Below are 17,013 nucleotides of genomic sequence, written 5' to 3'. Positions count from 1 at the left end.
AAAGTTGAGAGGCAACTTGAGGAAAGTTTTTTTTTAAAGGCAATGAGTTTTTGTTATCTGGAATGCTGACTTAAAAGGTGGCGGTAGCAGATTCATATTAACGTTCAAAAGTGAATGGGTTAAATCTTTAAAGGGGGAAAAATTAAAGAAAAACACAGGAGTGGAATTTATTGAATAGTACTATTAAAAAGCTGGCACAGATACAATAAACTAAATGGCTTGCTTTATAGTAACGTTCTACTGAGATAGTGAGATCTTCACAAAAAAAACCAAACGGTTTCTGTAACAGGTAATCAAAATAATAGAAATTTTTCAAACAAAATAGATATAGATCTATGTGGACGCAAACAGATGCATCAAAACTCGGGATACTGCTTGAGATGACTGGCCTGCTATATTTTATGAGATACTTAAATTCATTATGTCAGAAACACAGATAAATGTAAGTTTCAACAGTGTTTCCATCAACCGCAATTTTTTTTTTTGCAATTATAAAGGCTTTTATTTAAAAACAGTCAGTCGGGCCACTAGAATAAACAGAGGTACTTTCAAAGGTGGCTTTGATTACTACCACATTAATGTCCAGTTAAATTGGATTTTCCAAGTATTATCATAATTTATGCAGCCTTGTTAATCACAAATCTGAGTGGTTTGATAAATATATTGACAAGCCTTTCACAGCATGCAAAAAAAGCCTGTGTATTTGCACAGTGCCACATCATGAGTCTTCAAAGCGCCAAAGAGTGTTTCAGATAAAAGGAATTGCTGTGAAGTTCTGTCATGCAATTCTATGGGTGTCAGCAAGTGGCCATTTTTGCAGACCATAATATCCCGTAAATAGTATTAAAGATAAACAAATAGATCATTTTCTTTTTGACATGACTTCAAAGTTATAATCATTTTGAAGCTGTTAACATTTCCTGCTTTTGGAAACAACCAAATGGATAAGCTCCATGCAATGTGGTTATGACACAGTATATTTCTTCACTCATCTGACATTACACTTCAATATTTGTGTGTCTCAGACTAGTATTGTTGTACTTTAAATGTCATGAAATAAAAACAAGAACAACACAATCATAGATACTAAATTATTTCATTATTCTATGTTTGAATGATTAAACATTTTTTGAACTTAATATTTCACAGTAAAAGAAAAATTGTACACAAGGAGTATGCCTATTATTGATGTAGTACTTTGTTCAAAAAAGGCATTTAATTGAGGTTTTCTCAATTCATAAGGAAAAGTTAGTATCCTAAGTAACAAGTGTTACAAGTGGCAGTATTGTTTCCTGGTTGGCAGGATATGACAGGTAATTTTTCATGTGATTCGCAGCTTTCAGCACAATATTACATATACATCAGAAGTTTAGAGTAGGCCCATAGACAAAACAGAACAATGGTATTCTACACATGAACTGGTTTAAAAACAAAAATTCTGATAATGCCAGTTTTCTTTGTCTAGAGTGACCTTGATTCCAGGCACCAGAGCGAAAACGTAGCAGCATATCAAAAAGCTAACGGAAAGGAGAAGAGGAGAACAATAAAGTGCTTCATGTGTGGAATGAACTGCCGGAGGATGTGGTGGATGCAGATACAGTTACAACATTTAAAGGACATTTGGATAAATACACAAGTAAATGAAGTTTGGGGGGATATGAGCAGGCAAGTGGGACTAGTTTGGGAACATGGTTGGCGTAGACTAGTTGAACGAAGCGCCTGATTTCATGCTGTATGATTCTACGGCTATGACTCTAATCCAAATTGATAGGAGGTACAAAATTACCGTATTAGCCATTGGAATTCCTGGGTCCATCAGTCCAAGGATGTCATCATTATAACTTGACTCCAGGCTAATAATGTCATCAATGACATCATCCATCTGTACCAAGCAGCAGGAAAAGAGCATATAAGAAACAAAGGCCTCAGATCTGCCAGGATATAGTGATTTTTAATTTTAAAATCCTTTGAACTATACATAGTAATATCATTTTTCAAGCAGATTCGTTTATAGCTTTGAGAGAAAAATGTGAGATCACACTAAGCTTGCTTCTCTCATCTTAGGACTCGTTAAAACTATCACCATCACAGCCATCTGTTACATCAGTGTTCTTTTTATGAACAGAAAATTATAAACCTAATTTTAACATTAGTCATTAGTCACCGGGCTTGCCAAATCATTGTTTGCCATTCCATTAAAATGCTAGTTCTCTCCTAATGATAATCTGTTAATTAAATGAGTTTCAAACTTTATGATGTAGACTTACATTCTTACCACAGTATTCTGCATCAAGTTAGACTGACCTTGATAGAATTCAGTCCATTTTCATTCTACTGACTATAAATGGCAAAGAATTTAATTCTCAATCTGATTTAGATAAAAGCACACATCTGAAAGGTGAAAGGCACATTTTGGTAGTAGTGGGTTATTTTTGAACCTGAACTATGATCCTAAATGTAAAGGGGCTCTGTATGAAAACAGCTGAAAAGGTGTCAATTGATTCATAAAAAGTATGGTACCCACGTGATTCTCTGCAACTTGCAGTCCACTAAATAGGCGGGTAAGGAAAACTGGTCATTAACAAAAAGAGAGTTTTAGAGGACAGGCTAAACTTTCATGAAAGTGTTGCATTTTGAGAAGGATCTTAAAATAAGAAAAATAAAGATGGTAAGGCATGAGGAAGGCATGAAGGCATGATACTCGTATGAGGCGAACAAAAAATGTGCCATTCGTTGTTATACATTGCCAAACCAAAACCAGTCCTAAATGATAACATACCCCACTGTAATGAGAGGTCATCAACCTAAAACATCGCCCCACTGCCAGAATTGCTGATTTTTCTTCTGTTTTTGCCTCACATATAATTTTTTTTTTCATACATACATTCTGATATGAAATGGCAAACTCAAAATAATTACAGGTTTTAACAACTAATGTAAGGCAACACATACAATAGGTTTGACTTAAACATTAACATTTGTAAGTTACTTTTATTACCATTTTCATTTCCGGTAACCAGACCTGCAAAATAAAATAAAAAGTATTAGATATTCCGTGAAAACCCCCCAAAGACTTGGGGTTGTAGTTAATTATATATATTTAAATTATAATACAAATTCAGATAATTAACATTTAGCATTACCTAACAAGCCTAGCAAGAACTAAAGCACAATACAATTAACATCGAGACAACCTTTAAAAGCCTTGCACAGAGAAATTAAATAAATGCCTTTTTTTAAAATTACACAACCCAATGAGGAAACTGAATACCATACTCAACCTTTTGATATGTAACTTAAAAATGTAAAGAGCTGAAGTGCAAAACTTGTCAGTATATTTGCAAAATCACAATGTTTTGAGTAAAGGGAAATGTAATGTGGGGTTTCCACTAGGTTGTGCTGTTCTCTTCTGTGTAGTTCACGTGAAACCAGTGCAAAAGATTAAAGACTTTCAGGCACATAAAACAGGCAGTGTCAATCGAATTTCTGACAGCTATTGTGCAATACCCTGGTCCCTCCCAAAACAGCCAATTCCAAAATTAGATGAAATACTATTATGAATTTCTGTTAATTGTCTCTCTTTGGTGGGTCCAAGGATTGTGTTCAAATTATTTCCAATATGGATATTTACGGATAGTGAACTAGACTGTGATGAAAATGCTTATCTTTGAGATTAGCCCATGTCTGGCTTTAGTAATCAAACTGCACCAACTTAACACTGAAATATTTATGTTTTAAATATTTTTGTATATCAAAAAATATATTTTTGAAAGCAAAAATGTATACTTATGGTGTTAATACTTTGTCTAATTCTGTTGGTTTATGGCAAATATTGGGAAGGAGGAGAAGGGTTAACTCCAGAAAACCAATGCAATTTGGATGCAATTTGCACTTGGATCATCAATTATGTCCAAAATAGACACTCCTTACCGAGAAACACATGTAAATAAGCTTTACTGTTGCTGTACTGTAAAACATTAACAAATTTAAAATAAACAGTCCACTCAGCTATTGCAAACAATGCAATAGGATGTCTTCAAACATTAAAACTACCTTGTGTAGAAAAGTATATAGTGCTGATCTATAAACAGTAGATCCTCCTCAGCACTTTGTTTGTTCTGTTTGTCATCTTTGTTGGGCTTACATTTGTTTCTCAGAACAGTCCTTATATGTTAATTTCTTTTAAACTGTATATTGCACTGTATATGGCAACTTGTGCATAAGCTCATTTATAAATTTTGGCAAAGTTAACATTGGCTTCAATTCTATTGCTAGTAAATCATTATATTTGTGCTTGTATCTCCTCATATTGCATTTTCTATAAGTTTAATTCTTTATTTAAGGACAAAATATTTCACAGATGATAGCATTAAATAGCGCATGTATGTGCTGATAAGCATTCTGTAATCAATACATTAAAAATAAGATACAAAAGCATTTAATGTAATTAAGTAGAACACTCAATATTAATTTTCAAATCAACCAGAGGTGATATTGGTAAACAACGTTCTTCTTTTACAATACTTTGAATATTGTGTATACTTAAACTAACAAAGTAGGTATTGAATGTTTAATAGTCTATCACTTTCTACAAATTATCACTTAACAGTAATGATCCTCTAATCATGGGCTGTTCTATGAATGGTTGGATTATTTCCTGATATAAATAGACAATATATTGATACAGATCATATATAGATTTAAAAGGTTAGATCTCTAAAAATACCACTTTCATTATAGGACTACTGAACTCCACTGGGAAATGTTCTGCAGAGTGATTATAATGGATTTGTAACAGTGAGTAATTTTAAAAACCTGTACCGCACAGATCAGTTTGGGCTGTCTAGATGCTACAGCAACTTGGAATGGGTTGGTCAGTTATCTTAAATCATGGACAAGGATGAGCCATTATATTCTATTGTTACACTTCTTGAGGACAGACTTTTTAAAAAGTGCAAATCGACAGTATGCCACACCCTCAAACAATCAATTTTGCCACTGCTGGTATTTTACCAGACATAATTGTAATGGCAAACATACATGTTCAACCCAGTGAGATTTACTGTGTGAGCAGCAGTGCCAAAAATATAAATATTTTAGAAACACAATGTTTTACAGTGACTAAAATCCAGAGGTAGCTTTTAACAATTTATTTTTTGCATCTTCATGTCTATATTTAACATAAAACATAAATTATGTTTGGTTAAATTATGTGTGGTCAGCACTGCTGCCTCACAGTGCCAGGCAACTGGGTTCGATTCCACCCTTGGGTGATTGTACAGAGTTTGCATGTTCTGCCCATGTCTGTGAGGGTTTCCTCTCAGTGCTCCAGTTTCCTCCCATTGTCCAAAGATGTGCAAGTTTGGTGGATTGACCATGCTAAATTACCCCATAGTATCCAGGGATGTGCAGGCTAAGTGGGTTAGCCTGGGGAACTGCATGGGATAGGGTAGGGGGAATGGGTCTGGGTGGGATGCTCTTCAGAGGGTCGGTGTGGACTCAATGGGCCAAATGGCCAGCTTGCACACTATAGGAATTCTATGATAAAAGACTAACTGTTTTATGATGATTAAACTTTGTTAGAATGAGAATCACTAATCTACAATGCTGTTATTTTTGATACATGCACCTCCATAAGAGGCTTTCTCAACTTTCCCCACAAATGTACAAATTTGATTTTAAATTTCTTAACGTTTTCATTCTTGTATTCAAGGAGGCAAAATATTATAAATTAACATGAATGTCACAATATCAAATTGCAACAAAAAGTACAACATTTTCAAGATAATTTTATCTGAACTATGCAGGGCTGATTTTAAAAGATGAATTGATAAACAAACACTAAACGTCACCTTTAAGTCAATCAAATGCTGCTTAATGATTTACTTTTTAACTACTAACTCAATATTTACTGTAAAAAGATTTTAAGATTACCTCTTTTTCACAGTTTGAGCTGATGTTTAGCATTGCCATTGGGCTGTTAGGTGCACTGCTTCCAGTACCTGGAGGCATGGCATGATCACTTGGTTGGTTAGAGCAAGGCATGCTTAAGGCTTGGTTTGTCAGCTTGTTGCCCAGAGTGGTTGACAGATACTGCTTTACCTGCTGCCTTTGGGCTTGCTGAATGTGATATTTGGTTGGGTTTTCAAGGTGGGTTTGCACCTGCATGTAGAAGAGAATTTTTTCAGAAATCAGTCTTATGCTTTTATTTGTTGCTATTATTAAAGCGTAACATTGTGCACAGTTGTTGTGGTTCTGTTCGCCGAGCTGGGAATTTGTGTTGCAAACGTTTCGTCCCCTGTCTAGGTGACATCCTCAGTGCTCGGGAGCCTCCTGTGAAGCGCTTCTGTGATCTTTCCTCCGGCATTTGTAGTGGTTTGAATCTGCCGCTTCCGGTTGTCAGTTCCAGCTGTCCGTTGCAGTGGTCGGTATATCGGGTCCAGGTCGATGTGCTTGTTGATTGAATCAGTGGATGAGTGCCATGCCTCTAGGAATTCCCTGGTTGTTCTCTGTTTGGCTTAGTAGTGTATAATAGTATAATAGTATAATAGTAGTGTTGTCCCAGTCGAACTCATGTTGCTTGTCATCTGCATGTGTGGCTACTAAGGAGTACAGAGAACAACCAGGGAATTCCTAGAGGCATGGCACTCATCCACTGATTCAATCAACAAGCACATCGACCTGGACCCGATATACCGGCCACTGCAGCGGACAGCTGGAACTGACAACCGGAAGCGGCAGATTCAAACCACTACAAATGCCGGAGGAAAGATCACAGAAGCGCTTCACAGGAGGCTCCCGAGCACTGAGGATGTCACTTAGACAGGGGACGAAACGTCTGCAACACAAATTCCCAGCTCGGCGAACAGAACCACAACAACAAGCACTCGAGCTACAAATCTTCGCACAAACTTTGAATTGTGCACAGTATAACAAAAACCTACACATAACTGTGAAGATCTTCCTGGCCAACAAGTGAGACACTGAGGAATGAAACAAAATGGCAACAAAAATTCAAGATTATGTTCCTTCAGAAAACATTATTAGGAAGAAACTTCAAAGTAGTTCCTTTATTGCAAAATTTTAGAAGAACATCACAGTTTGTGAATTTACTCTAGTTGAGCTACAAGAAAGGCTGCAAAGCTGCAAATAGTCTTACGATTTTACTGATTTCAAAGATGTTCCTTCAATGGGATAACAAAGAGCCTTTAACTGCAAAGCCATACAGTTTTCACAATCATGAAGCCAATTGCCATATATTAAGTTACAAAATTAATTTACATTCTAATTCAATAAAATGCCTATTTGCTGATAGTTCAGCTGCAAGTAACTGTTTAGCATTGATGAGCAGTTTTTTCATGAGTTGTACGCATATAAGATTTGTTACCTTTATTAGTTGTTTTGGAAATTGCAAAGGCTCTGCAACAGATACCATTAAGTATATATAATTAGATGATAAGTAAGTCAAGAATATCAAAACTGAGAGTAATAAAAAGTGAGTAATGTCGCTTTCAAGTGCTGCTGGAACAGCTAATTCAAAACAAAATACACTGACCATTTAAAGCACTTTTCTTTAAAACTTACCTTATAATGATTAAGTTCCAACATTTCAAGTATGATGAAACATCTACTAGGATTTTAAAGTAATCAATATGTGTTAGAAACGCAGCCACACTTACTGCACTCAAAGAAAGTGATAGCTTTTGACTGTGATGAAAAGATGGTTTATCAGTGGCCTAGATTAATTTGAAAAAATAAACCAATGGTCTTATAAAACGAAAGCTCCCTTAATTAGTTATGCATATAAAGACATCAACAGCACACAGAAGAAGCTTTCAAGATGCCATGGTAGTTAGCCATATAAATTAAAAATGATTTGCCATTAGCTGTTTTTACACAGCTTTGACGTCATTGTTTTTATGCATAAAATTGGTTCTTTCATGGGAGACCATGATTTTTTCTTGACTGATAATTGCTTCAAGGCTAATTCATTTTCTCGTTCCAGTCCCACATTTGTAAGTCGATGAGTGAACAATGATCACAAAGAAACCTTTTATCAAAAATAAAAAGAAAATGCTACAATGAATAAGTTGGGCAAAGATCTAAATATTATGAGAAATGTTCAAATAATTGCACAATCATCTCCAAAATCTTTTACTTGTCCTTTTACTTTGTTCATCCAAGTTTACCCATTCTTTTGTGTCCCATTACAAGCTGTCTGTTGGTTTGTGGACTGGACAATCTGAAATGGAGATTTTGCCAGAGATGGAGATGGCCTGTTATGGCAAACTGGATAATATCAGTTTTTCTTTATCTTAAAATTACCTTGATTCTCCCTGTCAATCCACCTTAAATCTCCACCTTGAACTTGGAAAACCAAAATTAATCAGGTGAGTCAGTAATCTAAATAAAACATATTCATGTAGTTTGACAAATTGTCTATTGCCTCTTTATCAGATTGTCAATCTTTCTTAAAAATAGGTCTTATTGAGGAAACTTCTGATTTTGGAAACTATTTTTTGGTTTTCAGAGGCTCCTTTTTCTTTATCACTAACTACTTTATTATGTGATACTATCACTTAGTAACAATATCATCTATATTTCTGTTGATATAGACTTTGTGGATTTGGACTCTCACAAATTTATCCCCAGTCATTGTCACTGTTCCCACTGAACATAAAGCCACAAGGTACATGCATTTTTTTAGACACTACAACAGTTAAGTCAACACAGGACAACAGGCATACAAATGTTTAAAAAAGACCTGACACACTTCCATGGAAATAAACACGACCAAATAAATATTTGTAAGACTGAACCATTGTCCTATGTTCTCACAACAAAATTACTCGCTCATCACTAACTCCATCCCTCTCCCTGACAACTGTGAGAGACTGAAACAGATTGTTTGCAACACTGGCAATACATCTGTTAAGCTTTGGGTGAGCTTTCAATGTCCCTTATCCACATCCCCACTAAGATTGTTTATTGCCATCTGCCCACTTCCTCAGCCCTTCTGCTGATGAGACACTTTTGCTTGTCGTTGCTACCTCCAGCCATGACTGATCAAATTATTTCTAACTGATTACCTTTATTCTACCTTCATAATGTCATCCAAAACTCTTATCAATATCCTAAAATGATGCAAAAACCTATTCACTGCTCACCACCGTGCTCATTGGTCTACAACCACTCTGACTTGAGCAACATGTATTTCAAAAGGGGTGTAGGTTTGCTCGCTGAGCTGTAGGTTTGATATCCAAACGTTTCATTACCTGGCTAGGTAACATCATCAGTGGTGACTTCCAAGTGAAGCGAAGCTGTTGTCTCCTTGCTTTCTATTTATATCTTTCTCCTGGATGGGGTTCCCGGGGTTTGTGGTGATGTCATTTCCTGTTCGTTTTCTGAGGGGTTGATAGATGGCATCTAGATCTATGCGTTTGTTTATGGCGTTGTGGTTGGAGTGCCAGGCCTCTAGGAATTCTCTGGCATGTCTTTGCTTAGCGTATCCCAGGATAGATGTGTTGTCCCAGTCGAAATGGTGGGTTTTTTTCCTCCGTGTGTAGGGCTATGAAGGAGAGAGGGTCGTGTCTTTTTGTGACTAGCTGGTGTTCGTGTATCCTTGTGGCTAACTTTCTTCCTGTTTGTCCTACATTGTGTTTGTGGCAGTCCTTGCATGGAATTTTGGGTCCGCTACATAGATGACACCTTTGTCATCACAAAACGAAACAAGATAGAGGAGACATTTAACATCATCAACAACACCCTCACAGGCATAAAGTTCACCAAGGAGGAAGAAACCAACAACAAACTCGCATTCCTGGACGTCACAGTCGAAAGAAAGGACAACGGAGAACTACAAACCTGCGTATACAGAAAACCGACAAACACTGACCAAATACTAAACTACACCAGCAACCATCCCAACACACACAAACAAAGCTGTATCAGAACACTATTCCAACGAGCCACCACACACTGCAGCACAGACGAACTTCGGAAAACAGAGAAGAACCACCTATACAACGTATTCAAAAAGAACGGATACTCAAAAAATACAGTCCGCAGATTCCTCAAGAACAAGCCACGACAAGCAGACCGAACACAGCCAGAAACCTTAACCACCTTCCCATACATCAAAGTTTCAGAAATGACAGCCAGACTACTAAGACCCCTCGGAATCCTAGTAGCACACAAACCCACCAACACTCTCAAACAAAAACTAACAAACTTAAAAGACCCAGTACAACCCATGGACAAAACCAATATCATCTACAAAATGCCAGGCATCCAGAATGCCTCTTTTTCCCTTTTTTCTCCACCATTGCCTACCTCTGAGGTAGAACAAAACCAGCACACAAAATCTCTGTGAAGACAAAACTCTTGTTCAAGTAAAAACCTAGGTCCAATTAGCTAGCTAGTGAATTGATCCTCTTCTATCACATTGTTGTCAATGGGATAGCCAATAGAACAATGAGAAAGTCAGCTTCTTCTCCTCTTGAAGATTGGACCCTTGATCCACAGAATTTGTTCCTTGATCCACAGAATTTGTTCTTTAGCTTATTTTTACTTGGTTTCTATTTGTGAGGCTTAGTGGTTTACTTGCACTAACATCCCAAACCAACACATTAATTATCTACCAGAACCACTACAGCTCCCTTCTCACCCAATGTCACCCTGACCTTTCTATTTGGCATAGCCAGATGTTTTTGCCATTTACAGGAAATCCTGAAATAAAAATAAAATAACATCACTGGTACTATGCTATATTCAGAAGGTCTCTGTACACTTGGGAAAGCATTGTCAATCCAGGGGTATCCTGTGTGCTGCACATAGCTTGATTGGTGCGATATCAGACAAGTCCTCTTCCTCCAGGATCATCAGAGAAGACCACTGCATTAGATTTTGTCAGCTTGGTTTCAGTTTACCTCCAGATTCAGTTCAATCTCCACGGTTTGAAGCAACACCCAAAAGTGCAAGAAGAAAGTCACTAACCTACACTGCTCCGCTTGGGTAAGTGGTAGGGTAAGTGGTACCATATTCACTCAGCTACCTCGCAGTCACTATCTCTGCCACTGCATGAACATCCAAACAAGGTTCATGCTCTACTCTCATTGTTGCACTCAACAGCTTCAGTCACTTGCTTTCACTCACCCCAACATTCCTAGATACTGACCCCACATGCCCTCTGCCCTGCCTTACCACTCATTCAGGACACATCACCCAGCTGCACCGGCATAATCCAATGTCATCTCGCTTAATCTCTCCCTTTCTCTCATTTCAGGAGAAAGGGTCCATAATAAGGGAGGAAGAGCCAGGACTGGTCGTGGGGTAACCAACATTGAGCTCCTCAGTAGTTGTATTTTAAACTATTCAACAACACAAGTAACATGCTAGGAAACTAAAAGACCTGGAATGCAAAATTCTCAAGATTTTGTTCTTGCAACCTGTGATATGGTTTGCCATTAAAATTTGTTGGAATCATAGGATCCCCTTGCAGAAGCTAGAAGATTTATAGATCCAAGACTGAAAAACTGTTTATAACATTAGGCAGAAAAGAAAAGTTGCAGATATTGGAAGTCAGTAACTGAACAGAAAATTCAGGATACAGATTCAGAACCAGTCAGCCTGCAGGTAGAGAGGTTGATGTTATAGATGTTGATCATTTTTCAGATCTCCACTCCACACTGGATGCAGTATTCTCATCCAGCTCCACTAAAGGATACAGTCTTTAACAAAATATTAAATGGTAGAAACCAAACCACAAATGCATAAAGAAAAGAGAACACAAACTCTACAAAAAGGATGAAAAATTAACTGCTGTCATATAAAAGAAAAGGTTGATAACATCAGCTCAGTTTCACTCTTAAAGACCCTATTTGCTTGATTGTTTCTCTGGCTTTGCACATTCATAGATGCTCTCTTCACAGTACTGAGAACAAGTTGAACAGATGAAGAAAGGTTGTTCATTCTTTAATTAGTACACTCCACTCTCTCCTTTGATAAGAATGCCCAATGTACCATCTGTGATCTGAGCTAAAAATGGGCTGTGGGATGCTATTTAAGGCAATTTAACTTGGCACACTTGTGCTCTCCAATAACTAGTGTTATAACCCAGTGATTCATGGTTCTGTCTAACCTGATCCCATTTCAGGAGCACAACCCTACCCATTTTCCAATGCGTCGGATTAAAATTTAAATCTCAGCTACTTTTAGAGTCATAGAGATGTACAGCATGGAAACAGAACCTCCGGTCCAACCTGTCCATGCCGACCAGATATCTGACCCAATTTAGTTCGACCTGCCAGCACGCGCCCCATGTCCCTCCAAACCCTTCCTATTCATAGACCCATCCAAATGCCTCTTAAATGTTGCAATTGTACTAGCCTCCACCACTTCCTCTGGCAGCTCATTCCAAACACATACCACCCTCTGTGTGAAAAAATTGCCCCTTAGGTCTCTTTTATATCTTTCCCCTCTCATCCTAAACCTATGCCCTCTAGTTCTGGACTCCCGGACCCCAGGGAAATGACTGCCTATTTACCCTATCCATGCCTCTCACAATTTTGTAAACATGCATAAGGTCACCCCTCAGCCTCCGACGCTCCAGGGAAAACAGCCCCAGCCTGTTCAGCCTCTCCCTATAGCTCAAATCATCCAACCCTGGCAACATCCTTGTAAATTTTTTCTGAACCCTTTCAAGTTTCACAACATCTTTCCGATAGGAAGGAGAGCAGAATTGCACACAATATTCCAACAGTGGCCTAACTAATGTCCTGAACAGCCATGTATATAAAAAGGTATATTTTTCTCACACATGTCCATTATAGAGTCATAGAGATGTACAGCATGGAAACAGCATGGTCACCCCTCAACCTCCGACGTTCCAGGGAAAACAGCTCCAGCCTGTTCAGCCTCTCCCTATAGCTCAAATCCTCCAACCCTGGCAACATCCTTGTAAATCTTTTCTGATCCCTTTCAAGTTTCACAATATCTTTCCGATAGGAAGGAAAGCAGAATTGCGCATAATATTCCAACAGTGGCCTAACCAATGTCGTGTACAGCCGCAACATGACCTCCCAACTCCTGTACTCAATACTCTGACCAATAAAGGAAAGCATACCAAACGCCTTCTTCAGTGTCCTATCTACCTGCCACTCCACTTTCAAGGATCTATGTACCTGTTCCAAGGTCTCTTTGTTCAGCAACACTCCCTAGTTCCTTACCATTAAGTGTATAAGTCCTGCTAAGATTTGCTTTCCCAAAATGCAGAACCTCGCATTTATCTGAATTAAACTCCATCTGCCACTTCTCAGCCCATTGGCCCATCTGGTCAAGATCCTGTTGTAATCTGAGGTAACGCTCTTTGCTGTCCACTACACCTCCAATTTTGGTGTCATCTGCAAACTTACTAACTCTACGTCTTATGCTCACATCCAAATCATTTATGTAAATAACAAAAAGTAGAGGACCCACCACTGATCATTGTGGCACTCCACTGGTCACAGGCCTCCAGTCTGAAAAACAACCCTCCACCACCACCCTCTGTCTTCTACCTTTGAGCCAGTTCTGTATTCAAATGGCGAGTTCTCCCTGTATTCCACGAGATCTAACCTTGCTAGCAAGTCTCCCATGGGGAACCTTGTCGAATGCCTTACTGAAGTCCATATAGATCACATCTACCGCTCTGCCCTCATCAATCCTCTTTGTTACTTCTTCAAAAAACTCAATCAAGTTTGTGAGACATGATTTTCCACGCATAAAGCCATGTTGACTATCCCTAATCAGTCCTTGCCTTTACAAATACATGTACATCCTATCCCTTAGGATTCCTTCCAACAACCTGCCCACCACCGACGTCAGGCACACTGGTCTATAGTTCCCTGGCTTGTCCTTACCACCTTTCTTAAACAGTGGCACCACGTTAGCCAACCTCCATACCTGTGACTATCCACGATACAAATATCTCAGCAAGAGGCCCAGCAATCACTTCTCTAGCTTCCCACAGAATTCTAGGGTACACCTGATCAGGTTTTGGGGATTATCCACCTTTATGCGTTTCAAGACATCCAGCACTTCCTCCTCTCTAATATGGACATTTTGCAAGATGTCACCATCTATTTCCCTACAGTCTAAATCTTCCATGTCCTTTTCCACAGTAAATACTGATGTAAAATACTCGTTTAGTATCTCCCCCATTTTCTGCGGCTCCACACAAAAGCCACCTTGCTGATCTTTGAGGGACCCTATCCTCTCTCTAGTTACCCTTTTGTCATTTGTAAAAACCCTTTGGATTCTCCTTAATTTTATTTGTCAAAGCTATCTCATGTCCCCTTTTTGCCCTCCTGATTTCCCTCTTAAGTATACTCCTACTTCCTTTATACTCTTCTAAAGGATTCACCCGATCTATCCTGTCTATACCTTACATATGCTTCCTTCTTTTTCTGAACCAAACTGTCAATATCTTTAGTCATCCAGCATTCTCTATACTTACCAGCCTTTCCTTTCACTCTGACAGGAATATACTTTCTCTGGATTCTCGTTATCTCATTTTTGAAGGCTTCCCATTTTCCAGCTGCCCCTTTACCTGCGAACATCTGCCTCCAATCAGCTTTTGAAAGTTCTCGCCTAATACCGTCAAAATTGGCCTTTCTCCAACTTAGAACTTCAACTTTTAGATCTGGTCTATCCTTTTCCATCATTATTTTAAATCTAATACAATTATGGTTGCTGGCCCCAAAGTGCTCCCCCACTGACACCTCAGTCACCTGCCCTGCCTTATTTCCCAAGAGTAAGTCAAGTTTTGCACCTTCTCTCGTAGGTACATCCACACCTATGAATCAGAAAATTGTCTTGTACACACTACAAAATTCTTAGATTTTGATGACCTGTATCACCAGAGACAGACTAGGGAAATCAAATGTCAGACTATTGTCAACTTTAAAATGTACACGAGACGACAACATGACGTTTAACACCAAAAATGAAGATCTCCAGGAAAATGACTATGGTATCACAAAGGTCAGACTACAGCAGAAATAGCAATATTAACAAATGTAAATATTCCAGATACCCACACACATTCCCCACCAATTTGGCAGAAAGGTGAAAAACTATGTACTCTAACATAGTTCTATCTCCTCAACTGAGAGTGGAAGTGGGTGTTAGATCTGGAAGAGGAGCGACCATCCCCTATTTTTGTTCCAACATTGCACTGCTGCTTCTGAGGTTTTGGTATTTTTCCTGCATTTCATGAAAGATACCAGCTGTGTTCAAGTTCAAGATATTGTATGGCCTTGAATGATATAATGTTTCAGCTTTCATTTGAAAAGTTGTGGTTTCCTATATCAACTAACCTCCCAGACAGTGCATTCCAGATTCACATTACAGATTCCTCCTTCTCCTGCCTTTCACCTTTAAGTTATGCCCCTTGTTATTGGCCCTTCAACAGCTACTTCCTTTCCATACCGTTCAAGCCACTCAATCTGATACATTTCAGCTGAGTCTCCACAAATGCCACATTCAATTTCTTTTCTTTGATGCAGCTATTTTATGAACAGAAAAACATTATATTCTAATCCGAGACATCCTGGTCCACTCTTCTCATAATCTAGTCTACTGTGTTCACTGCTCACAATGTGGTCTCCGCTAGTTTGGGGAAACGAAGCATAGACTGGGTGACCGCTTTGCAGAACATCTACGTTCCGCCAGCAAAAAAGAACCTGAGCTTCCAGTTGCCTGTCACTTTAACACACCACCCTGTTCCCTGGCCAACATCACTGTCTCAGGCTTGCTACAGTGGTCCAACAAAGCTCAGCGCAATCTAGAAGAACAGCACCTCATTTTCCACTTGGAGACCCTGCAGCCCTCTGGACTCAATATCAAGTTCAATAATTTTAGGGCCTGAACTCTCCTGCATTGTAGCCCCCAACCTCACACACTAGGCTTGTTATCACCTAGTCAGCTTCTACACACTACCTATTGTTAGCCATTAACAGTCCACATTAACAACTATTCATCCTCCCAGCCAGATCATTATCCATTTCTTTGTCTGGCCAACTGTTTGTCACTTTCTTTGGGCTCTATCCCCACCCTTGTTTACTCCTTACCCCCTCCCCCCACCCTATTGTCTGCATATGAACTGACATTTTCCCAGCTACCAACATTTCTGAGTAAGGATCACCAGATCAAAAACTTTAACTCTGATTCCTCTTCACAGATGCTGCCAGAACTGCTGAGCTTTTCCAACAACTTCTGTTTTTGTTTCTGATTTACAGCATCTGCAGTCCTTTTGGTTTTTATATTCTAAAGTCTACCATGATAGAATCATCTGCCTTTATTAACTTTAAAAAGCACACATCTATTTTCAGTCCTTCATTCATTTAAGATAATGCAATTTGACATAGAATAAATAATGAGTGGTCATTATTTTTCTTAAGTGGCCTTTATTTTTGTTTCTGAATGCTTCAGAAACACTTCGGTTTAGATTGTTAGTCACTTTTATTTCAAAAAGAAGGTATGCTTACAGAGATAGGCTATAAGGTTTTTTCCATTTAATTGAACTTAATTGGAAAATATTACATTACTTAGAATGAACAAAGCTCCTCAGATGTTTGATAGCCATTCTCTTGTGCTATTTTTAAGCTGTAATATCATGTGGAAGACAGGAAAGTTCTGTTGCAAGAGTTATTCTCTGTGGGCAGAACGTTTGTCACAAATGTTAAATTCACTACCAACATGAAAAAGGTCTTTTAATATTGTTCAGTTATTGTGAATGATGTACACATAAGGGGACTTTAACTTGATGTTGGTATTTTGCATTTTTTTTCAAGCGATGAACAATTTGATTAGATTAGATTACATGATTAGATTAGATTACATTACAGTGTGGAAACAGGCCCTTCAGCCCAACAAGTCCACACCGACCCGCCGAAGCGAACCCACCCATACCCCTACATTTACCCCTTACCTAACACTATGGGCAATTTAGTATGGCCAATTCACCTGACCCTG

At 38.5% G+C, this 17,013-nt stretch overlaps 1 protein-coding gene across 5 annotated transcripts in view; it reads right to left on the bottom strand.

Moving 5' to 3' along the window:
• The window catches only part of LOC122559083 (microphthalmia-associated transcription factor-like), a 286,328-nt gene that overhangs the window by 28,477 nt on the left and 240,838 nt on the right, over positions 1-17,013 (bottom strand). For all 5 annotated transcript variants that reach the window (XM_087994440.1, XM_087994442.1, XM_087994439.1 and 2 more), the window contains 3 exons: positions 5,935-6,162; positions 2,999-3,022; positions 1,787-1,882 (listed from right to left, as the gene is read on the bottom strand). In XM_087994440.1, coding sequence (XP_087850566.1) covers positions 1,787-1,882; positions 2,999-3,022; positions 5,935-6,162 — 348 coding nt within the window. The remainder of the gene's footprint in view (positions 1-1,786; positions 1,883-2,998; positions 3,023-5,934; positions 6,163-17,013) is intronic.

This window comes from Chiloscyllium plagiosum, unplaced genomic scaffold (assembly GCF_037043375.1).
Source record: "Chiloscyllium plagiosum isolate Xiang-an unplaced genomic scaffold, Cpla_swu_hap1 HiC_scaffold_14, whole genome shotgun sequence".
Classification (NCBI taxonomy): domain Eukaryota; kingdom Metazoa; phylum Chordata; class Chondrichthyes; order Orectolobiformes; family Hemiscylliidae; genus Chiloscyllium; species Chiloscyllium plagiosum.
This window is presented reverse-complemented; position numbering and strand designations above follow the sequence as displayed.